General features: G+C 52.8%; 3 protein-coding genes and 1 long non-coding RNA gene across 6 annotated transcripts in view; 3 read left to right on the forward strand and 1 right to left on the reverse strand.

Moving 5' to 3' along the window:
* The window catches only part of FBXL16 (F-box and leucine rich repeat protein 16), a 34,045-nt gene extending 29,574 nt beyond the window's left edge, over nucleotides 1-4,471 (forward strand). For both annotated transcript variants that reach the window (XR_013227298.1, XR_013227299.1), the window contains exon 8: nucleotides 341-4,471. The gene's annotated coding sequence lies outside the window, so the exon portion shown is untranslated. The remainder of the gene's footprint in view (nucleotides 1-340) is intronic.
* Nucleotides 1-16,203, reverse strand: part of LOC143827410 (uncharacterized) — a 35,434-nt gene extending 19,231 nt beyond the window's left edge. For both annotated transcript variants that reach the window (XR_013227302.1, XR_013227301.1), the window contains exons 1-3: nucleotides 16,123-16,203; nucleotides 7,437-7,566; nucleotides 4,906-4,970 (exon numbers count right to left, since the gene is read on the reverse strand). This is a non-coding gene — a long non-coding RNA (uncharacterized LOC143827410). The remainder of the gene's footprint in view (nucleotides 1-4,905; nucleotides 4,971-7,436; nucleotides 7,567-16,122) is intronic.
* Nucleotides 7,563-15,190, forward strand: WDR24 (WD repeat domain 24). Its single transcript, XM_077316928.1, has 9 exons — nucleotides 7,563-8,167; nucleotides 8,327-8,504; nucleotides 9,314-9,995; nucleotides 10,928-11,043; nucleotides 11,712-11,833; nucleotides 12,234-12,338; nucleotides 12,676-13,010; nucleotides 13,968-14,152; nucleotides 14,615-15,190. Exons 1-9 carry the CDS (start codon nucleotides 7,687-7,689, stop codon nucleotides 14,781-14,783), a joined length of 2,373 nt encoding a protein of 790 aa, XP_077173043.1. The 5' UTR covers nucleotides 7,563-7,686; the 3' UTR covers nucleotides 14,784-15,190.
* KLHL10 (kelch like family member 10) lies at nucleotides 16,139-22,770 on the forward strand. The gene is made up of 5 exons (XM_077316929.1): nucleotides 16,139-16,561; nucleotides 17,918-18,407; nucleotides 19,067-19,684; nucleotides 21,184-21,333; nucleotides 22,185-22,770. The coding sequence occupies exons 1-5, from the start codon at nucleotides 16,374-16,376 to the stop codon at nucleotides 22,557-22,559; spliced, it is 1,821 nt and encodes a 606-aa protein (XP_077173044.1). The 5' UTR covers nucleotides 16,139-16,373; the 3' UTR covers nucleotides 22,560-22,770.
* Nucleotides 22,771-23,037: the final 267 nt, after the last annotated feature.

Raw genomic sequence — 23,037 nt, forward strand, 5'->3', positions numbered from 1 at the left:
CACACCCTGCAAGGAATTTGGGAAACCACAGGTTGGTAATATGCTAAGCTTTCTGAACTTAATAGAAAACTAGACAGAGGCATTATGAGGTCTCATTTTGCTTGTGATGGTGAGTAGCCACTGAGCGATCTATTTTCAGTGTGTAGAGCCCGATAGGAACCATGCTCCTACCATCGAGGCCGAAAGAAACCCTGTGTGGGCTCACGGGCTAGACGTCGGGATTTAAAGATCCGGCGGTAGGGGAAGGGGTAGGGTTGAGGGGACGGTTTCATTCACCGAGTGCATGACAGGATTACGGGGTGGGGGAGACTCAATCTGTTTATGAATCTTCTGTGAGCAGGAGGATCCGTCCCAACCGGACGTCGCTAAGGTGTCCCGATTACGTCGCCTGCTCAGCTCAGCAGCCGTACGGAGGCCTAGCTTCTTCTACATGCATCCAGTCTGGGCAGGACGACCAGCTCAACGACGGACGTCCCGCCGCCGGGGGACGAAACAGGCTCATCATTTCTAAAGGACGCACCTGAACGCCGGCGACTTCATTCTGTAAGGAACTCGCAAATGAACTCAGTTGTACGGCGCCTCGTTTCTTTCCTTCTTTTTACATTGCAAAATTATGTTGCCATGACACCTTTATAAAGCTTTAAACCGAGCCTTATTTTTTTAGGATAATGTTTTACGACTTCCTGCTCTTTCGGCCTCTCTTCCCCGTCCCACCGAACTGTGTGATTGGGAGGGCCAGGTGTGGGGTGGGAGAGGGGCTCGTAGGGGGGCTACAGCTGTGGATCGTATTCGAGGTCCCTCCTCGACCTCCCCCAAAGAAGCATGGCGGGAGGGAAAGGCGGTTGGGAGATATAGCTGACCCTCAATCTTGCCAATGGTCAACTTTGGTCTTTTCCAAAATTGGGGATCTTTGGAAAACTCTGGACACAGAAGCCCCAATAGCAGGGATGGCCAAACTGGGGCTCTCCAGATGTCCGTGGACTACACTTGCCATGAGCCCCTGCCAGCACCATACTGTGCAGGGGCTCATGGTAACTGTAGTCCACGGAATCTGAAGAGCCACAGTTTGGTCACCCCTGTTCTAAGTGCTGGACTTGCATATGGGAACGGGACTCCCCAGATCTCACTGTAATTCTACTCATGAAAGTCTGGTCATAGCCATGATGCTTCTCAGTGGAAATCTGTCCTCAAATTTGGGTCCGCCAGCTCCAAATTGGGGGTTTTGGGGGGTGGACCCTAAGAAAGGAAGCATTCAGGTTGGGGAAGGACTTCAGAGGGGGACTGCATAGTATTCCACACGTGCAACTGCCTTATACTGAATTTGCCTGCTCAGACCAGCAGGGTCTCAAGTGGAGGTCTTTCGTGTTACCTCCTGGCTGGTCCTTTTTAACTGGAGATGCCGGGGATTGAACCGGGGAACCTCCGTTCAAAGCAGAGGCTCGGTCATCAGCGACAACTTGAACGAGAATCCCCATTGCTTCCCAATAACCGCAGAGGCCTACAGAGTTGAAGTTACACTGATTTGGGGTTATAAATCCGCTGCACCTGCTTAGAGCATACTATCTTTCCGGATAATTTTCAAAAACAGGCAATTGCCCTCCCTCAAAAAATGTGGCCAGTGCCACCCTAAACTGAATTATTACACACCCTACTAAGGATCTCGTTGCTAGTTTACTAGATATTTAAGGAGATCTCAGATTGACAAATTCCGAGGCCAAAACTGCTCCAAATTAAGCCCTGTGCTACTGTGAGGCCCGTTCACACATTACGCCGCGGCACACGGAGGTTTGCTCCCTGCGAGTGCGGACGGCAGCGGGACAGAACCAGCAGAGGTCTCCGAAAGAGTGGGTGTGTACAGCGCAAGGGGTTCCAGAGGGTTAGCCTCATTTCACATTCCCACATTTACACTTCAACCCTCGTAAGGGTCAACCTAAAAAGGAAAGAAGGTCACGCACGGATCGGCCGTGATCCGAGGGTTCTCTGCTTCATGATGTCCAGACTTTCCTAAGTGTCCCGTTTGAGACTTTCGAGAGGAGGGAAGTGCGAGGAAGACTTGGAGGTGGGTCAGGTGCAGAAAAAGAAGCCATTGAGCAGTAAGTGCCTTCCGAAATGGTGCGTTTGGAGGAATATTTTTTCTCTCGTTTTGTCTTCAAAAAAAAAAGAGAGAGAGAGAGGGGTGCTATCAAGATTGCTTCTCGGACCGCAGCTTTATTGAAAACCTTTTCTTTAGGAGTCAGCCATGTTACGGGAGGGAGGGGTCACAAAGCACCTTGCTGGTCCAGTCCCTTCCTTGGGGGGGGGTGCTGTTGCATGGGCACAATGTGTTTCTGGAACGCAGCGTTCAAAATCGTAAAGTGAGAATGTGCATTTTCTGGGATTCCCCGGGAATGTTATTTTGGAACGCTAAATCAGCGACAGCAACGGATGAATTGCAAGAGCCGGGGGCGATTGCAACGGCTGAGGACGGGCGTCCGTGGACTACAATCACCATGAGCCCCTGCTAACGCACTCGCATGGGGCTCATGGTTATTGTAGTCCACGGACAACTGGAAAGCCACAGTTTGGTAGGAGCCTGGAAGCCTCAAGCAAGCCAATATCCATTAGCCTCTGCTTAGCCCCTCATTTGGGGTAGACGGATGATATTCAGGGCTCCATTTACCTGTTCTTATCATTTCTCATTTCATCACTGTAGCACAAGCACAGGTCACTTGAGAGAAGGTGCAGATTTCGACCTGTTAGGGGGAGGCGCCCACGTTGTTGAGAATAATATGATGTTGTAAATCCGCCAAAAGAACACGCCAACCTCCCCCCCCCCCAACATTGAGAGCAGTTGAGTGTCGACTAAAGGTGGGCAGAAAGGAGACTGGCTAGCACAATAGCGTTTTTTTGTATCAGGGAGGGGAGAAATCTGGAAGCATGTGTGGTTTGGTGATTCCTAATTGTTCTCCCCCCCCCCAAGATTAATCACCCCCCATGCTCCTTCTGGCAAACAAATGAAGGATTCTAGCTCCTTGGGTATACAGAAGAATATTGCTTGTAAATTTAAAAAAAGAGAATTTCCAAATTCTCCCATAGAGCACAGGGAACCGTGTCCTTCTGGTTAGCCGGGACCCCCGAAGCTCAATTTTGGAGAAGGGAGAAAGGTGGCACAGGAATAAACGAGGTTCCAGGCGAATCATTCCAGCTTCTACCGCCTTCTTGAGCAGCCCCGTTCATTTCGATGGGATTCATGCAAAAGTATGTCTTGATGAATTGAGCAGCCATTTTGGAAGAATCCCGTTTCTGCCAGGATCATTTTAAGTCTTATTCGTTGCTAGTTCTTTTTCTTTGCATCCGTTGCCTGTTAATAGGATTCCCACCTGCTCTCACCATGCCATTAATACTAACAATCCTTTTTCGTTATCATCCATCGTCGTAAGATCAAAATGGCCAATAATGGGTAGAATTCTTAACTAAGGGTTTCGTCCAACAGACCGTTGCTCAGCTCCGCTCCTCGGCCCTGTACAGGTGTGCTGCTTCCAGATTTGGGAAAGAAAGGTGCATTGGGAGAAGAAGCTCAAGGCCTTCTCCCTGGCTACCTTTTCAGAGCTAACCATGGTAGCGTGGTCTACCTGTACTTCGGAAGGAGTCACAGCGACAGAGCTTGTGGCGACGGTAAGAAACAAGCTTGCGAATTCTGGTTCGAGCTGCCCATGATTCACCACAGTTCGCTCTGGAAACAGACGGGAGGGTAGAAGCTGGCTTGCAGAGTCCTGCTAACCACGGTTAGGCCATCAGGATGTCATCACTGGGATGCACAATCCAAGAAGCGATGTGACCCACAAAGAAAGGGGCTTGGAGGAGGATAGGGCAGAGATTCCCTCTCACCACTTCCGGGGGTCCCTGAAGGCCGAGAAATATTTCAGGGGTCCCTCAAAAGTCGAAAAAGGCTGGGGGTGGAGGGAGCCACTCGTGTGAGGAAAAGGCCTGTGCAAAGAAGTGTGGGCAGAGGAACTACGTCAAGGTCTCCCGTCTTGTGAGGGTAGAGTAACAGCAATACCATAAACTACTCGTGTTGTAGAAGAGGCTGAGGGGTGTGACCCCATTTTCCACAAGAGTTCCTCCAGCCCCCGTGCCGGGCACAAATTCATCAGGGATTTCTCCTGCACAAGACGCAAGTGGAAATCGCAAATTTGTTTCGATGGGACTTCTGCAGGAGAGATTTCTGGTGGGTTACGCGCCCCCAACCCCACCCCAGTCTCCCTAGCACCTCAATTTTAAGCGTCCACTGGTCCAAAGTATTCTTTACGTGATTGAAGCTGTGCTACTTCAAATTGCTATAGAAGAGGGAAATTAAAATTATTAAAAACTCGGAAAAAAAAGACCATTTTTCTTATACTGTACATAAGCCTCATTCTCCTGTATATTCGGAAGATATAACCTTATATTTGGTAAGTGTTTCTTGTGCGATTTTATCATGTGATCTGTTTATAAAAATATATATTAAACATTTTAAAAAACGCCAACGGTTGCCCGTCCCTCTCTCTGTCATGTGTTTTTTAAAAATATTTACAAGTGGTACAGACGGAGGTGAAAACATCCCACACAACCCCAAACATTCAGGGAGCAAAACCAAAAATGAGCAACTAAATAAATAAATAAACCTAAAGATATTCCGGCACCCGAAAAGAGTAAGCATCCATCAAAACCAATGCGGAGATGTCCCTGGCAGGGGCTCATGGTAATTGTAGTCCATGGACATCTGGAGAGCCACAGATAGAAATGCACATAGGAGGGTGAACAGCTGAATACAAGAGGATGTGTTTGATAATGGCTCTCATCCAATAAAGTAACTGATCTTTAACACATACGAATCTCAAAGCTACCCAAACCCACCAAAACTAGGAACATGTTATGCAACCTTACCGGGAAAGAGGATTTGGTCGTTCTCATGGCTGAACTCCAGGGGTAGAGACCCTTCATGAAGGTAGCTGAAAAAGAAGCACAAAATTTGGCTGTCATCTGTTTGAGGACACTATGAGAGTCACAGATACCCCCAGTGAGTCTGAAGTCCCCCCCCCCCCAAGCAGCTATTTTCTCCTCAAAGATGGTTGGACGAACAAGTCAGACTTTGTAAACAGTCACTTTTTAGGCCATTTTTTGAGAGAAGGATCAAATTTGGCAAACTGTGCCACAAACTTTTGCCTTCCACCCAGCCCAGAGTGAGGAGAACACTGAAGCTTACTGAGTGATTGCCAAGCCCTCAGCCTCTCTTTCAACCTGCCCTACCTTGCAGGGTTATTGTGAAGCTTAAATGAAACAGAGGGAAGAACCGTCAAGCGGAGAAAGAACCACCAGGAGCCTTCCGAGGGAGCCTTACCGTCTTCAGCTTGTCACGCTCTGCCAGACCTCCCTCGCAGGGCTGTTGTGAGAGGAAACCGGAGAAGAGGCAAACCGTGTACGCCACACCACCCTTCTTTGAGGGAAGGATGGGATTTTAGAAGTCTGCCACGCAACCCGCAGGGCTGTGCGTAAAATGGAGGAGACGGATGGAAGCCATCTTGGATGGGGAGATAGTTGGGGTGTTAAATTAATTTTGGGAATACTGAGGTTAATTATTACAGAGGCAATTGCAATTCATAAATCTTCATAGGGAAGGGTTACCAGGTCTTCCTCCCGTCTCCAGGGAGTGATGCGGGGGGGGGGGTAGGTTTACCAGATCCAGGGTAGGAAACTCTGAAATTTGGGGATGGAGTCGGAGAAGGACAGAGATCTCATTGGGGTGCAATGTTGTAGACTCCCCCCTCCAAAGCAGCCATTTCCTCCAGGGGAACTGAGCTCTAATCTGCAGTTCCAGGGGATCCCCAGGCCCCACCTGGAGGCTGGCATCCTCACGATGTCCTCCTTTTTGACTGGCTGTCCTATTTGAGGCTCTTTTTAAAAATAAACTGATGAAAATATCCTCTTTCAGGGCGAGAAGTTTAGGAAATATTCCTAGCTAGTGGCAGCGACCGCGGCTGAAATTGTAGGGGAACCAACATAATGGCTAAAAAAAAAGCCACAAACTGGAGAACCGGGTTTGATTGACCTCTCCTCCCCATGCGGCCAGTTAGGGGGACAGTTCTCCTCGAGCTTCCCTCGCCGACCAGTTCTCAACCCCCCTGGGGAACATGGCTGCTTTGGAGGGGGCCTGTATGGGGGCCTGTATGGGGGCCTGGAGACTGCAACCCCACAGCGGCCCAGGGACGCCACCCTCCAGGCGGGACCTGGGGATCCCGGCACCCCAGCTCCTCTCCAGACTAGAGCTCCATCCTAGTGGGGGAAATGGGTGCCTTGGAGGGGGTCCTGTATGTGTATGGCATGGCACCCCACAGAGTCCCAGGGATGCCAGCCTCCAAGACCCCCCCCAATCCCCCCTCAACTCCAAGCTCCCCTCTCCTGCAGCCAAGGGCTACTTTGCAAGGCGGGCTCTGCACTGCGCCCCACGGAGGCCCCGTCGCCCCAAACCTCCCGGCCTCCCCCAGCCTGGAGCTGGCACCCGGGGAGAGCGCTGTGGGGTGGGCGGGGCGGGAGGCGGGGCGGGGGGCGGGGCGAAGCGCAGAGGAGCGGCCTCGCCGCGGAAAGGGCCGGGCCAGCCGCGGTCGGGGCGGAAGCGCCGTCCAGGCCTCTCTCTCCTTCCCTCCGTGGGTCGCCCGAGCCCGGCAGGCCGAGGAGCCGCGAGGGGGAGCCCCGGAAGGCCCGTGGCGGAGAGAGCAGGTCGGTTTGGGGGATCTTTCTTTCTTTCTTTCTTTCTTTCTTTCTTTCTTTCTTTCTTTCTTTCTTTCTTTCTTTCTTTCTTTCTTTCTTTCTTTCTTTCTTTCTTTCTTTCTTTCTGCATGTGCAAAGCGTGCCTTTGTGCATGTGCAGAGTGTCCCCCCCGCCCAAGCTGGTAAAGCGTCAAATTCGATCGTCCCAGCCTGCAGGTGGGTCTCCCCAAGAATTGCAGCTCATCCGCAGCCCCCCAGAGACCAGTCCCCCTGGAGAACATGGCTGCTTTTGGAAGGGGGGCTTTATGGCCTTGTGCCCCACCGAGGTTCAGGGATGCCAGCCTCCAGGTGGGGCCTGGGGGTGCCCAGGAATTGCAGCTCATCTCCCAGGGGGAGAGATCAGTTCCCCTGGAGGAAATGGCTGCTTGGGAGGGGGGGGGTGTCAATCTATGGCATTGCACCCACTGAGGTGCCTGTCTTCCCCACTTCTGTCCCCAAATGTCCAGTAGTTTCCCAGCTTGGATTTGGCAACCCTACAGGCTTTCAAACACCCCCCCCACACACACACACACACACACACTGGACTGGTCCTGGTGGTGGGCGATCACAGAGGCTGGGGGCTTCATCCCTGGGGCGGATCAAGCTGTCTTTAGGGCCTTGGGGAGCTTTCTGGGAAATTCCCCCGTTTTTTATTTTCAGGCACCTCCTCACCTGTTTCCTCTGTTCGTGTCTCCTCAGGGGCAAAGGACACCGATTAAATACCGATTCCGTAAAGGATTTTGCTTGTGTTAAAAGAGGAGATCCACGCCTGGACGGACTTCTGTAGGAATCGTCTCCTTTCCTGCCAAAATAAGGATCCGCCGTCAGTGGAAACAGGCCTGGTTTTGCGATCGGGCTGTCCCAAAGCTCAAATCTACACACCCTTTGCTCCGTGGCCGTGGTGACAGCTGTGGCGGCAGCCATGGAGAAGATGGCCCGGGTGACCACTGCCCTCGGCGGGAACACCATCACCGGGCGGACCATGTTCTGCCACCTGGACGCCCCCGCCAACGCCATCAGCGTGTGCCGGGACGCGGCCCAGGTGGTGGTGGCCGGCCGCAACATCTTCAAGATCTACTCCATAGAAGAAGACCAGTTTGTGGAGAAACTGAACCTGCGCGTGGGCCGCAAGCCCTCCCTGAACTTCAGCTGCGCCGACGTGGTGTGGCACCAGATGGACGAGAACCTGCTGGCCACGGCCGCCACCAACGGGGTGGTGGTGACGTGGAACCTGGGCAAGCCCTCCCGCAACAAGCAGGACCAGCTCTTCACGGAGCACAAGCGGACCGTGAACAAGGTCTGCTTCCACCCCACCGAAGTCTACATGCTGCTCAGCGGCTCCCAGGACGGCTACATGAAGTGCTTTGACCTGCGCAAGAAAGACTCCGTGAGCACCTTCTCAGGTAAAAGTGCGCCCGAGCTCAGCCGCTGGGGGGGACCTTGGGCTAGTCACAGCCCTGAGAGTTCTGTTCTCCCAGAGCAGTCCTGTCAGAGCTCTCCTAGCTGAGGGCATGACATTTTCCACAAGGGCAAGATCTGCTGAGCCATTTCCCCCTCTCCAGGTCAGTCGGAAAGCGTGCGGGACGTCCAGTTCAGCATCCGCGACTATTTCACGTTTGCGGCCACTTTTGAGAACGGGAACGTCCAGCTGTGGGACATCCGACGGCCCGATCGCTACGAGAGGATGTTCACGGCCCATAACGGGCCTGTCTTCTGCTGCGACTGGCACCCCGAGGACAGGTATGGACAGGGTAGGGGACGGGACAGATTGGCACAAAGAACACACTCCCTAGGCTGTAGCTACCTGCATTCTTTCTCTCTGTCCTCCGTGTCTCTTTGCTCTAGGGATTCAAGAGGGGAGAAATTCCTAGACTGCCTCTCTCCCGATATGGGCTCGAGGCGGCTTGCATCATCAGAATAAAATAATCACACTAATGCATGATTTAACTCCCATATTAAAATGATTACAATTAAAACCCGGTCACTGCCTGGCGACTGCTTTAAACTAACAGATCCCCCCCCCCCCCCCGTGGCATGGAAAGAAATGGGGAAGGCCCATGTTAGGATCTCCCTGGCCTTGACTCTAGGACTGATGGAAGAGCTTCCCTTTTCAGGCCCTGCGGAACGGTATAGAATCATTTGGAAGGGACCTCCCGGGTCATCTAGTCCAACCCTTTGCAGAATGCAGGAAATTCACAACTACGTGTCCACCTACTGTGACTCTGATTCCATGCCCAGGTGATGCCCCTCCCCAAAACCCCAGAATCCCTGGCCAGTCTGTAGTAGCTCCGTCATCTTTGTAAAGTTGAGAATTTCTTCTAAGGATGGGTGTTCTTGAGTCATGTGCACGCATGGAATCAAGGGCAGGAAGGGCACATGAGAATTGAGAGGAAGCTGTCAGGTTATGAGCCCAGCCACGGTCCGTAGAAATGTCAACGGACCCAATCAGGATTCAAAGCCAGAAAGCAGAATGGCCGGTGGGTGGCCCCGGGAGACATAAATGCGAGATCTGTGCTGCTGTCAAACTCCTTCGTCGTTTCTTGCACCAGGGGCTGGCTGGCCACAGGGGGCCGGGACAAGATGGTGAAGGTGTGGGACATGAACACGACCCGGGCGAAGGAGATCTACTGCGTGCAGACCATTGCGTCGGTGGCCAGGGTCAAGTGGCGCCCGGAGTGCAAGCATCACATCGCCACGTGCTCGATGATGGTGGACCACAACATCTACGTGTGGGACGTGCGCCGGCCCTTCATCCCCTCCGCCATGTTTGAGGAGCACAAAGACGTCACCACGGGCATCGTGTGGCGGCACCTCCACGACCCTTACTTCCTGCTGTCGGGCTCCAAGGACAGCACCCTCTACCAGCACATCTTCAAGGACGCCAGCCAGCCCATCGACCGGGCGAACCCCGAGGGCCTTTGCTACAGCCTCTTCGGGGACCTGGCCTTTGCCGCCAAGGAGAGCCTGATCTCTTCCGACTCGAACCGCAAGCCCTACGTGGGCGACCGGCGCCACCCCATCTTCTTCAAGCGCAAGCTGGACCCGACGGAGCAGTTTGAGTACGTCTCGTCGTCCAGCGCCCTGAGCGTCTTCGAGGCGGAGGCGGAGTGCGACGCGGGGGGCATGGACTGGTTCGTGCGAACCGCCGAGCAGTACGCACTGGCTGGGAGGCCGCTGGCGGAGCTGTGCGACCATAACGCCAAGGTGGCCAGAGAACTCGGGCGGAACCAGGTGAGGGGCCTCGTGGGAATTGCAGTCCGTGCGCCTCTGGAGAGACACCGTTTGGCCACCCCTGTTGCACGTGGGAGAGGGAACCTTGCAGTGAATTCTTCGAGACACATGAAAATACACTCGGGTGGAGAGAGGGCGTCAATAAGGCTGGAACGCGAAGAATCAGTATTTTAATTGGGAGGCTCTAAGACAGGGGTAGTCAACCTGTGGTCCTCCAGATGTCCACGGACTACAATTCCCATGAGCCCCTGCCAGCGTTTGCTGGCAGGGGCTCATGGGAATTGTAGTCCGTGGACATCTGGAGGACCACAGGTTGACTACCCCTGCTCTAAGAGATGTATTTGGACACATTTTATAAGTGGGGGGAACCTCTATATTTTTAACTTTAGATTTTTAACTTCCTTATACATGAGTGTATTTAAATATCAGACGCTGGAAGAAGACCCCCAAGAGGGCTTGAAATGGGTTTTTTTTTTGGAGGGGGGGTCATTCATCTGTGTGTCGGTATGATTTGGTTTTTTGCACTAGTGCGTGAGTTATGTTGACCTTTTAACATTTTACATGCACGCATGAATTAGAATAGATACTCGTGTCTTAGCGTTGACTATATTCTCCTGCTGGGCCTTTAAGGTTCCTAGCTTGGGGAGCAGGTTTATTTATTTGTTTGCTTTTGATTTTTGCCCCCTCTTTTGTCGTTCGCCCCCACACTGCATTACGCCGGGTCCCAAGCCCTGAATGTCTCCGATTTAGCCTTGTCACAAGCAGGTGGCCAGGGCTGTGGACCAACAATGCCCACCTCATTAAGGATTTTTCTGGCGATGCTTCGGCCCGAGAGATGCCTCCCTTCCCCATCTCTTTCCCATTGTGCTTTTCTCCTTGGCTCAGAAGAGCACTTCTGGGGGTCTTCAGCACCTTCTCTTCTCGCCCCCCAGGTGGCTCAGACCTGGACGATGCTTCGGATTATTTATTCGAGCCCCGGCACCGTGTCCTCGGCCAACCTGAATCACAGCCTGGGGAAGAGCAGCGCCAGCCTCCCGCTCATGAACAGGTAAATGGGGCCTGAAACGGAGGGGAGGGGAGGGGAAGCAGCGTAAGCCATGGAGCAGGATGCAAACTGCCAGGTGGAGCCTCCTGTTCCTGGGCTGCAACAGGAAAAGCAGGTGCGAATAAATCTAAAACAGCTTCCCGTCAACCAATTAAAATTTAAACCAAAACCCTGCGTCAAGGGCTCAGTTGGGGGGAGATGTTAAAACCCTTTTTGGATGGGGAGGAGGGGGAGGGCCCCCACCGATGTTAATTTGTGCATGGGATCGGCCTCAACCGTTTGCCTGGGGGAAGAGCGCCAAACTGGATCTGCATCAGCTCTGATCAGCCCCGATTCTTGGCCAGCGTTTCATTCCACCAGGCAGGAGGTCTGGACCAATTGCATTTCTCAGGGACGACCAGGATGTTGAACCTTGTAGAGCACAGCACCCTTCAAGGGACGTCCTCAAAGAGGATTGAGCCCAGAGATCTTGACTTGTCCCTCTGTATGCTTGAGTGACATTCAGAATATAAACGGTGCCAGACGGGATACTTGTGAGGCTACCGGTCATTGTCCCCTCCTCTCCCTAAAAAGTATAAAGCCTAATGAAAAGAGATCCGGGGTTCAGTAGGCACGCGGACGCAAGCGTTGGGTTTTGCCAAGACCCACAACGATGGCGTGTTCTCCCCCAGTTTTAACCTGAAGGACATTCCCTCGGGGATCGGCAGCGAGTCGCGGCTGGAGCGGAGCAAAGGGGAGAGCCGTCCCGAAAACATCCTCATGGATTCTTCCTCCACCCTGATCAACAATGACGGTAAGGACGGGGAATGAGGGAAACATGCCCACCTTAACCCTGCATCCAGAGCTCTCTGTCGGCCCCAGGGAGTTGGCTGCTTGCGCATTCTTAGAGGTTCTTATTCTGTACGTCAGGGTTGGCCAACTAGTGGCTCTCCTGATGTCCAAGGACTACATGAGCCCCTGCTGAATAAGAACATCCAAGAATGCGAAGCAGGACCATGGACTTTGGCCACCCCTCCCCTACGTTTTTCCTGACCCACTCTTTTCTTCGTCTTCTTTGCAACCACTCATTGTGTAGCAGACACTGCTTGTGAGCTTAGGAAGGCCTCCTTAGAAAACTCTCTGCTGGTAAGAAAAGTCTGGCCATTTTACTCAGTACTTACCTGCTGCCTTCCCCCTCCGTCTTGGATCTCTAGAGAACGAGGAGACGGAAGGCAGCGACGTCCCTGCGGATTATCTCCTGGGGGATGTGGAGGGAGATGAAGATGACCTCTACATGATGGATCATGAGAACCCCCAAGGTGAGTCAGCTCCCTACTACTGGCCTTCAGGCTTTCGAAGCAAGGGAGAAGGAGACGTGGTTGGCCAGGATGGCTTTCCTCTACGGAGGCTTCCTTGGTGGTCTCTCGTTGAAGGCCCACGGCAACCCCACAAGGGGCTTGCAAGACAAGGGAGAAGCGTAGGTGGTTGGCCATGGCTTTCTTCAGAGTCTTCCGTGGTAGTCTCGCATCAAAAGCCAGCAAGGCAAATGGGACAGAGAGGTGGTTGGCTGTGGCCTTCCTCTACAGAGCCTTGCTTGGTGGCCTTCCACCCAACTTATCGCTCACCGCCTCATGGGTTCTTCTCGTCTCATGGCAGAGGAGCAAGAGTACATCCTGCCCCAGGAGGCCTTCCCTCTGCGGCACGAGATCGTGGACAACCCTTCAGCCCTGGATCACCTGCAGGACAAGGCGGACTCCCCCCACGTCAGCGGCAACGAGGCCGAGACGGTGTCCTTGACCCCCGTGGAGTCCTTCTCCCTCATCTCCATCTCGCACGCCCTGTACGAAAACCGCCTACCCACAGACTTCTTCAGCCCCATCGTCCGTGACATGTTGCTCTTCTACGCTGAGCAGGGGGACGTGCAGATGGCAGCGTCCGTGCTCATCGTGTTGGGGGACCGTATCCGGAAGGAGATCGACGACCAGGCACAGGTACCTCTTTGGGGTGGACTTGGCAAGCCGTCTTTCGTGCGTGGTGGAACGAGGCCTCTGTTTTGGTTGGTTTCAGAGTGGGTTAGAACAGCTTGGTGTTGTGGTTCAGAGGGGCGGCTTCTGATCTTGGGAGCTGGATTCGATTTCCCGCCGTTCCACATGGCGGTAGCTGAGTGACCTTGGGCCAAGCACACAGCTGTTAGAGCAGTTCTGTTAGAGCTCCCTCAGCTCCTCCCACCACACAGCATGTCTGTTGTGGGGAGGGGAAGGGAAGAAGGCCATTATAAGCTGCTTTGAGTCTCCCATCTGGCAGTGAAAAGTGGGGCATAAAAACCAACTTTCCTTAAGTGGAGACGGATATTTGGAGTTCTGGCCGGGAGACCACCCGAATATAAATGCTGGGAAGGTTAAGGGGAAAAATCCTGATTGATAGGAGAACTTTTAACATCCAGCAGACAAGCAAGGGACCTTCCCTTGAATATCGAAGCTGATTGGAAAATGATATAGGAACACATTTTACTTAAATCTGTGTGTTTCAAAACCATGGTGCGTGTTTAATATTGACCTACAGGTCTTTGGATGTTAAGAGAGAGCAAATTTATCTATAGAAAAAGTGCCCCTCTCTGCTGTTTCTATGGTATTTTAAAATCCGGATGAAATACATTTATATATCATGTAAAGTGGCAGCTTTCTCATTCTTTTCAGGTTCTCAACTCTACTCCAGGTTGGGTTTTCTCCCTCCCCCCTCTTGTGTTTGTTTGTTTGTTTGTTGTTACGTGTGCGATGCAGCCAGGAGATCCTCAGACTGGCCACCAAGCAAGGGCCGTTCAGAGGGGGTTAGCCTTACTTAGCATCCCGAAATTTTGCACCCCACGTTTGCAGTGTTTTAGAAGCCTCCCTTGGCCGGACGGCAAGAGGGCAGACCTGTGACTGCCTGCGTGTGTCTCTAACCCACAGGAGCATTGGTACACGTCCTACATCGACCTGCTGCAGCGCTTCCAGCTGTGGAACATCTCCAACGAAGTGATCAAGCTGAGCACGTGCCGCGCCATCACCTGCCTCAACCAGGCCTCCACCACCCTGCACATCAACTGCAGCAACTGCAAGCGGCCCATGAGCAACAAGGGATGGATCTGCGACCGGTGAGTCTCCAAGGGGAGGAAAGAGTCCAGGTTTTGCCCTCCCCCGGACAGGTGGCGTGGCCTCTTCCAAGACCCAGATCACCCAATTAGCCAATCCCTGGTGGCAGGTCTTTTGCTGTCTTTTCTTCCAAATGTCAGCAGGGACGAAGGTGGTTGTAGCCAGGGACATCCGGGGAAGGTTGGCCAGTAACTACCTCCGTGTCACAGTCCCTGGTGTTCCTTGGAGGAACTCCACCCAAATCTTTGGGGGGTCTCCCGTCCAAACACTAGCCAGGGTCGGCCCTGCTTAGCCTCCGAGATCTGATGGGGGTCAGTCTTGCCTATCGCTCAACCGTAGCCACGAGTTATGGACTCGCGTCAGGACTTGCGGCAATTGGGTTGTGGGATCTGAGCTGGAACTGAATGTTAACACAGCTTGGTCTTTCCGCTTGGCTGATCCCCCCCCCTGCGGTCTCTCTCCAGGTGCCGGCAGTGCGCCAGCATGTGCGCCGTGTGCCACCACGTGGTGAAGGGCCTGTTCGTCTGGTGCCAGGGCTGCAGCCACGGGGGGCACCTCCAGCACATCATGAAATGGCTGGAGACCAGCTCCCATTGCCCTGCAGGATGCGGCCATCTCTGCGAATACACCTGAGCCCAGAAAGAGCACGCGAGGCGGCGGAACTGGCACCAGCCGGGGCTTGAAAAACCGAGACGGGACCGGCAAAGGAGACTGTGTTTGCGAGAGGTGTTGGGCCACGGCCGACGGTGCGCGGACAGCTGCATCGATCAGCTGGGTGGGCTGATAGCACGGTGGGAAAGGTGTCTTCAGGTCATACCTGAAAAGCAGCGGAACTCAGGGAAACTTTTGGTGCGCATGCAAAACTTTCCCCAATCAGTTTCTCCTATTTATTTCTCCCCCCCCTCCAAGATTGTTTTATATAAAGTTCTTTCTTGCGTTCCTGCAAAACGTCTTCGTGACAAAGAGTAGAATTTAGGATTTGAAAGGCAGCCTTTTATAACTCTCTCTGTATATATGTTCCATTAAAATGTCAAAGCAGACCGTTTCTGCCTGGTTCTTTTGTCTGGGCTTCCCAAATCCTTTGGCACAAACGGGCCCCAGCTCTCTAACCCGTTAGGCCTGGATTTATTCCTAAACAGGAATCTGCGAGATTTTGCTCCTGGGGATGTCATTTCGAGCCAGATCTCTCGACTGTGTTCCAGCTTGCCAGTGCAGTGCAAAAACTAGATACCCAGAACGAAGAGGACGGTTTTCTTGTTCGGATCAGGACTGTACGCCGGAGACCAGTCTGAAGAAAGTGTATCACTAGGATAGGGAGTTTGCCAGGTGAGCTGTCTGGTCCTTTTTGATCCTGCCCTTTCTCCAGGTAGCTCAGGGTGGTAAATGCACTTCTCGAGTCCCCTAATCTATCCGTGCAACAACTCCTTGAGCAAAGAAGTGGCCCAAGGTTCTGAGGTTCATAGCTGAGCGGGGATTTGGCTTTTGCTCGGCAATTTTGCAGCCTAGCCTGTCATTCTCACCTTGTGCCCACAATGTCAGCTGATCTTCCGAAATTCGGTGAAACCAGCAGTGTGCTTGAGGTCAGAATACGTATCGTTCCGTTCTGGCTGTGGGAATATCTTTGCTTTAAGAGCCAATGTGATGTAGTGGTTAAAGAGCTGCAGAATCTGGACATCCGGCTTTGATTCCCCACTCCTCACGCAGCCAGCTGGGTGACTTTGGGCTCGCTACGGTTCTCTTAGAGCTGTTCTCACAGAGCAGTTCTCTTAGAGCTCTCAGTTGTGTGGAGAGGAAGGGAAAGGTGACTGTCAGCGCCCTGGGACTCTTTTTGGGTACGAAAAACCAGTTTTTCTCCTCGATTCAGAAAGTAATCCCGCCCTCTCCACCCATGCTGCGTTCCACGCCAGTCCCTGTTTGAGAATGGCAAGAAATTACAGCGTTATCGTGACGGAACCCTGGCATGAACATTTACCTCTGCACGGATGCAACGGCTTTAAAAAATGCCCAGGAACGAAGATCTGCTTCTAACTCTTCCTTTCTCCTCTGGGCAGGTCAGCCAAGATTCTAGAAGGCGGCCAGGTCAAAGGTGGGGAGATCTCATTATGAGAAGGGTTCTGGAACCCCTGAACCAATCACGGTATTCTTTCCCCCCCAAGAGGAGGGTTAAGTGAAAGGCCCGGCCGCTCTTAATTGTCCCCTCCCAACAACTCGGAAAGAAAAAACATGGACGACGCGTCCGCTTCGGCGGGGTACTCCCACTGCCACATGGAGCGGAAGATGAGTGCCATGGCTTGCACCGTCTTCAACGAACTCCGGCTGGAAGGGAAGCTCTGCGACGTGGTCATCAAAGTCAACAGCTGCGAATTCAACGCCCACAAGAACATCCTCTGCAGCTGCAGCTCCTACTTTCGGTCAGTGCCCCACGGTGGACCCGAGAGACGGCTCAGGCCGTGGTCTCAGATGGGTTTTTTTTTAAGTTATGAAATGCCGTGGTTCCTGACCTACGTGGCCTGGGATCATCCGATTTTGGAAGCTTCTTGTAGAAGGAGGTTGGTTTTGATCCCCCCCTGCTTTTCACTACCCGAAGGAGTCTCCGAGCGGATGACGGTCACCTTCCTTTCCCCACAACAGACACCCTGGGAGGCAGAGTGGGAATGGAGAAAGCTCTCAGAGAACTGAGAGGACAGGCTTAACAGGACTGTGACTAGCCCAAGGTCGCCCAGCCGGCTGCAGGCAGAGGAGCGGGGGAGCCAACCCAGCGCTCCAGATTAGAAGTTGCCGATTTTAACCATGACACCAGGTTGGCGGTGGGGAAGAGGGAAAGGGACCGACCTGAAAATCCTGCCAGGATGCCAAAGGTTGAGCAATTAAAAATTAAAATGTAATGCAGCTATTTTATCACCCAGTGCACAGAAACTTAGAAATAAAAACATCTCTAAAGGTAAAGGTAAAGGTATCCCTTGTGCAAGCACCGGGTCATGTCTGATCCTTGGGGTGACGCCCTCTAGCGTTTTCTTGGCAGACTCAATACGGGGTGGTTTGCCAGTGCCTTCCCCAGTCATTACCATTTACCCCCCAGCAAGCTGGGTACTCGGAAGGATGGAAGGCTGAGTCAGCCTTGAGCCGGCTGCTGGGATTGGACTCCCAGCCTCATGGGCAAAGCTTTCAGACAGCTGCCTTACCACTCTGCGCCACAAGAGGCTCTTAAAAAAAAAACAGCATTAAAAACTCATCCCAGTAGCAACAAAATGAAGTGGCGCATCCGATACCAGGGGCCACAATAATTGTTACACACGTATATGAACCAAAGGACCTCACACGCTTCCACCTGGAGGGTCTTCTTGTTTTCATTGTCATCCTTTTTGCCCCTGTGACACATCTGGCGTTCAGTCCCTTTCACTTCTGCAAATTGTTTTCGGGTTTCTGTGTCCAAGCGGCTCACCAAATGAGACCGGGGGTCACTCTGCAGAGCCGGGCCAGAATTGCGGCCTTGAGAATCCCACGGGGCCACCACCAGGCAGCCCTTCCCCTATAAAATACTGCAGCTCTCAGTCTTCAGAAATCCACGCCTTTGAATTGGGGTGAAGGAGGGGGGCTGTTTCTACTGAACCGGCCTATATTTGCCTGGCCGTCTAACCCTACGGCCATGCCCAAACCCTACAGAAGCTCATTTCAAAAGTGACTTGGGTTTCAGCGCGTGGGGATGGCCGTCCCGAACCTTCCCGGAACGGAGACCGAATTGTCATCTTCTCTCTTTTGGTCCCCAGAGCTCTGTTCACCAGCAGCTGGAATAACACGGAGAAGCGGGTCTACAATATCCCCGGCATCACTCCGGACATGATGAAGCTCATCATCGAATACGCCTACACCAGGACGGTGCCCATCACCGTGGACAACGCGGAGGGCCTCTTCGTGGCCGCCGACCAGTTCAACGTGATGGGCATCGTCCGGGCGTGCTCCGACTTCATGAAGTGCCAGCTGTGCCTGGAGAACTGCATCGGCATCTGCAAGTTCACGGAATACTACTACTCCCCGGACCTGCGGCAGACGGCCTACATGTTCATCCTGCACAACTTCGAGGAGATGGTGAAAGAGTCGAACGAGTTCTTGGAGCTCTCGGTCAGCGAGTTTCAGGACATCATCGAGAAGGACGAGCTCAACGTGAAGCAGGAGGACGCCGTCTTCGAGGCCATCCTCAAGTGGATCACCCACGATCCCCAGACCAGGAAACAGCACATGGCAGGTCTGCTCCCCAAGGTTAGCTCCGCGTATCGAGCCGCGGTTGGCCGTGCGGGCGGACGTTATGGCGGACTCCACGGGAATGGGTTGCTTTGGGGACTTGGCACCAGAGTTTCCCAACTGGGGTTATGCTGGGGGGTTACATGGGTTAAAGGGGGGATTTAATTTTTATTTGTGTGCGTGTGACAGAGAGAGAGGGAGCCAGTTTGGTGTAGTGGTTAGGAGTGCGGACTTCTAATCTGGCGAGCCGGGTTTGATTCTTTGCTCCCCCACATGCAGCCAGCTAGTCACAGCACTGATAAAGCTGTTCTGACCAAGCAGTGATATCAGGGCTCTCTCCGCCTCACCCACCTCACAGGGTGTCTGTTGTGGGGAGAGGAAAGGGAAGGCGAATGTAAGCCACTTTGAGACTCCTCCAGGTAGAGAAAAGCAGCATATAAGAACCAACTCTTCTTCTTCTTCTACTTCTACTTCTACTACTACTACTACTTCTACTATTACTTCTACTTGTGTGTGTGTGTGTGTTAATGGGTTTTATGGGATTTTATGGGATTTATATTTTTATGTAACCTGCCTTGAGTTTTCGGAGGCCGATCAAGTCTTTTACGGGGAGCTGGAGGGATCGGCACGGCTCGGCCGCTGTCCTCGTCTGCAACTCTCGCCCGCTCTCTCCCCAGGTCCGCCTGGCCTTGATGCACGCCGAGTACTTCATGAACAACGTCAAGATGCACGACTACGTCAAAGACAGCGAGGAGTGCAAGCCCATCATCATCGACGCCCTGAAGGCCATGTACGACCTCAACATGAACGGCCCGTCCAGCTCGGACTTCACCAACCCGCTGACCAGGCCCCGCCTGCCCTACGCCATCCTCTTCGCCATCGGCGGCTGGAGCGGCGGGAGCCCCACCAACGCCATCGAGACGTACGACGCCCGCGCGGACCGCTGGGTGAACGTCACGTGCCAGCAGGAGAGCCCTCGGGCGTACCACGGCGCCGCCTACCTGAAGGGCTACGTTTATATCATCGGCGGCTTCGACAGCGTGGACTACTTCAACAGCGTCAAGCGCTTCGAGCCCGTCAAGAAGACCTGGCACCAGGTGGCGCCCATGCACTCCCGGCGCTGCTACGTCAGCGTCACTGTCCTGGAGAACTTCATCTACGCCATGGGCGGCTTCGACGGCTACGTGCGCCTCAACACGGCCGAGAGGTACGAGCCGGAGACGAACCAGTGGACCCTGATTGCCCCCATGCACGAGCAGAGGAGTGACGCCAGCGCCACGACCCTGCACGGAAAGGTAACCCGGCCAGGAGCATCGATCGTCCCAGTGCTGGTTTGTGTGAGGGGCTGTTCTCAGCTCGGAGAGTTGTGTGGCAGGGTGGGCTTGCAGGCATGGCTTATTTAAAATATATTTATCATCCACCGCATCTCCTTCGAGGAGGAGAGCCAGCGTGGTGCGGTGGATCGGAGTGATGGAGGTCTGGGTTTGATTCCCTGCTCCTGCTCTGCGTGGAGTCAGCTGGGAGGCCTTGGGCCAGTCCCAGTTCTCTCAGAGCTCTCTCTGCTACACCTGCCTCACAGTTTGCCTGTGGTGGGGAGAAGGAAGGAAGGCGATGGTAAGATGCTTTGAGACACACGAGGCCTGTTGGGTGTCCTTGGGCCTGCATGGTTCTCTCAGAGATGAATGAGGCCTGTTGGGGCAGTCCCAGTTCTCTCAGAGCTCTCTCAGCCCCACCTGCCTCACAAGGTGCGTGTTGTGGGGAGAGGGAAGGAAAATGAGACTCCTTCGTGTAGAGAAACGTAGGGTATAAAAACTAACTCTTCTTCTTATGGGGTTCAAGGTAGCTTTTAATAATAATAATAATGTACATAAAATGTCCTAAAAAGCAAAAAAAAACAAAGTCTAGAACAGGGGTAGTCAAACTGCGGCCCTCCAGATGTGCATGGACTACAATTCCCAGCGACCGCTGGCAGGGGCTCGTGGGAATTGTAGTCCATGCACATCTGGAGGGCCGCAGTTTGACTACCCCTGGTCTAGAATCACAATTTAGGATGGCGTGATTCAAATGCAGTCCTAAACACAAACGTTTTCAGATGCCTCCTAAAGATTGAAAGCGAGGGAAGTTGTTTCATAATTGTGGGGCTGCCACTGAAAATGCCCTGTCTTGTTCATCCACCTATTTATTTATTTACCTAACAACGAGGGGTTCTTCCTATGATCTTCATTCCTGGCCAAGCACATATGGGAGAAGACAGTCCTTAGATACCCTAATCCCAAGCTATTCAGGGCTTCAAAGGTCAAAAACCAACAACTCAACTAGCGGACTGGCACCCAGTGTCATCACTGTAATATCGGCTTTACATGCTCCCAAAAGCTGCCCCCCCCTCCAAACCAACAACCTACATCTTCCAAATATTCACCAAGAATAGCTGCAAGCAGAGCCCTTTGTGAACATAAAAACCACTTGCTAGAGTCAGTAATCTCCAACAGCCAGTCGGCAGAAGAACTAAACACATGCGGCCAAGAATAAAAATAATTTGACGTTAACGAACTGAAAAACACAGACGTTTTCCCAAACATCATGAGCAACCATTGGATTCTCGCAAAAAAACACAATCAAATTAAAAAATGGACCTCGGTTTACCTGCTAATTGTCTTTGGTCTGATTTTAGGCCTTTCCCAGGTACCGCTTGAAGGGGATTCTGTAGTAATAGGCCCAGTTTTACATTTCCCGGTTCCTAACGCCGCTCTGACTTTCTGCCTTCCCTCCCCGCTTGGCTTTGAAACGAGAAAAGGTCTACATCTGCGGAGGGTTCAACGGGAACGAATGCCTGTTTACCGCCGAGGTGTACGACGCCAAAGTGGATCAGTGGAGCTTGATCGCGCCGATGAGGAGCCGCCGCAGCGGCATCGGGGTGATTGCGTACGGAGAGCACGTCTACGCGGTAGGGGCAGGAACGAGGTTTGCGCTTCCTTGGGCGGGGCGATACGAAACGTCCAAATATTTATTACGATTGTGTGCAAATAATAAAAGCTAAAAACACGGATGAAATCTCAGTTGAATATACTGCGTAGCGCAGCAAGGGCAGAATCGACCTGTACACAGGGGAAGGCTAAGGGCCAAAACACAGATGCGTTTTGACCCCAAAGTGGTCCCTTTCCATGGTCAAATACATCTATACGCCCTTGGACCATATAGAAATAGGTGTTAAGGCAGGGGTGGCCAAGCTGTGGCTCTCCCGATGTCTGTGGACTACAATAACCATGAGCCCCTGCTGCTGGCAGGGGCTCTTATGTCGCTGTAACGTTATTCGAATCTATACAGCGAATCAGATTGCAGATGAGCAGTCAGAAGCCTTATTGGGCGGGACTCCAGGGTCATCTAGTCCAGTTTCAGGAAGTTAAACAACTACCTGCCCACCCACAGTGTCCCCAATTCCATGCCCAGATGATGCCCCCAAATATACGGTCATGTCAAACCCCTTTCCCCATGGCCAGTGACGGGCCTGGGAGGGGTGGGCCACAGATGAGCATGTCCACAGCTCTGCTTCCCAATTATATTCTGCCCGATTGCACCACTTCTGGGGTTTCTCAAAGCCGGAAGAATATTTCAGGTGGTCAAAAAGTTGAGCAAGGCTGGCATAGATGGAGGCCTGCCCAAGAACCATCCATGGTGAAGAATAAGGTGCCGAACCAATAGAGGGGAAGTTCTTTACCGGTCCCGGCCGGTTCTTCGGTGGTTTAATTGATGGCTTTCCCCAGCCAACAAACTCCCCTGTCTTTCTGGAGTCTCCAGGTGGGAGGATTCGACGGGGCCAACCGCCTCCGGAGCGCTGAAGCTTACAACCCGATCGCCAACACCTGGAGGACCATCCCGACCATGTTCAACCCCCGGAGCAACTTCGGCATCGAAGTGGTGGACGACCTCCTCTTCGTGGTGGGCGGCTTCAACGGCTTCACGACGACGTTCAACGTGGAGTGCTACGACGAGAAAACGGACGAGTGGTACGATGCTCATGACATGAGCATCTACCGCAGCGCACTCAGCTGCTGCGTGGTCCCCGGGCTGCCCAATGTCGGGGAGTACGCGGCCCGGAGGGACAATTACGTGGGGACCTCCCAAAGGGACGAGGTCAAGTACTCCTCGTCCACAAGCACGCTACCCGTGTGAGAAACTCTGTTTGATTTAATAAAGCCCTCTAAGCAAGAACTCTACGGCCAGGCGCTGTCTGCTCTTTGTAGGTCCTCCCCCTGCCCTTGAAATATTTATGTGCTCCGGAGACGCCAGCTTTCAAGAAAGCCGGCAGATTTCGCGTGGAATTTGTCGCCGTGCAAAAAAAGAATAAATCAAAAATAATAAAATCCCTCTAAGCTGCTTCTTAGGGGAGCCTGGTTTTATGTTTTCTGCTTCCTACCATCTGAACGCTCCCTGACTCCCTACTTCATCTCCTCCTGTAAGGCTGATGGGGATTTTGCTGCAAAGAAAAATGCAACCCTTTCTGCCTTTGAAAATAACATAGACAAGAAAGAAACTTTCAAGCTGGCGATGGCAAAAACCGCATTCAAACAACAGAACGAGTTCCTAGGTATAAAACCTCGTTTTTGTATATTTCTTCATCGGCGAACTTACTTCTTAATTGTTTTTTTCC

Source organism: Paroedura picta, chromosome 17 (assembly GCF_049243985.1).
Source record: "Paroedura picta isolate Pp20150507F chromosome 17, Ppicta_v3.0, whole genome shotgun sequence".
Lineage (NCBI taxonomy): Eukaryota > Metazoa > Chordata > Lepidosauria > Squamata > Gekkonidae > Paroedura > Paroedura picta.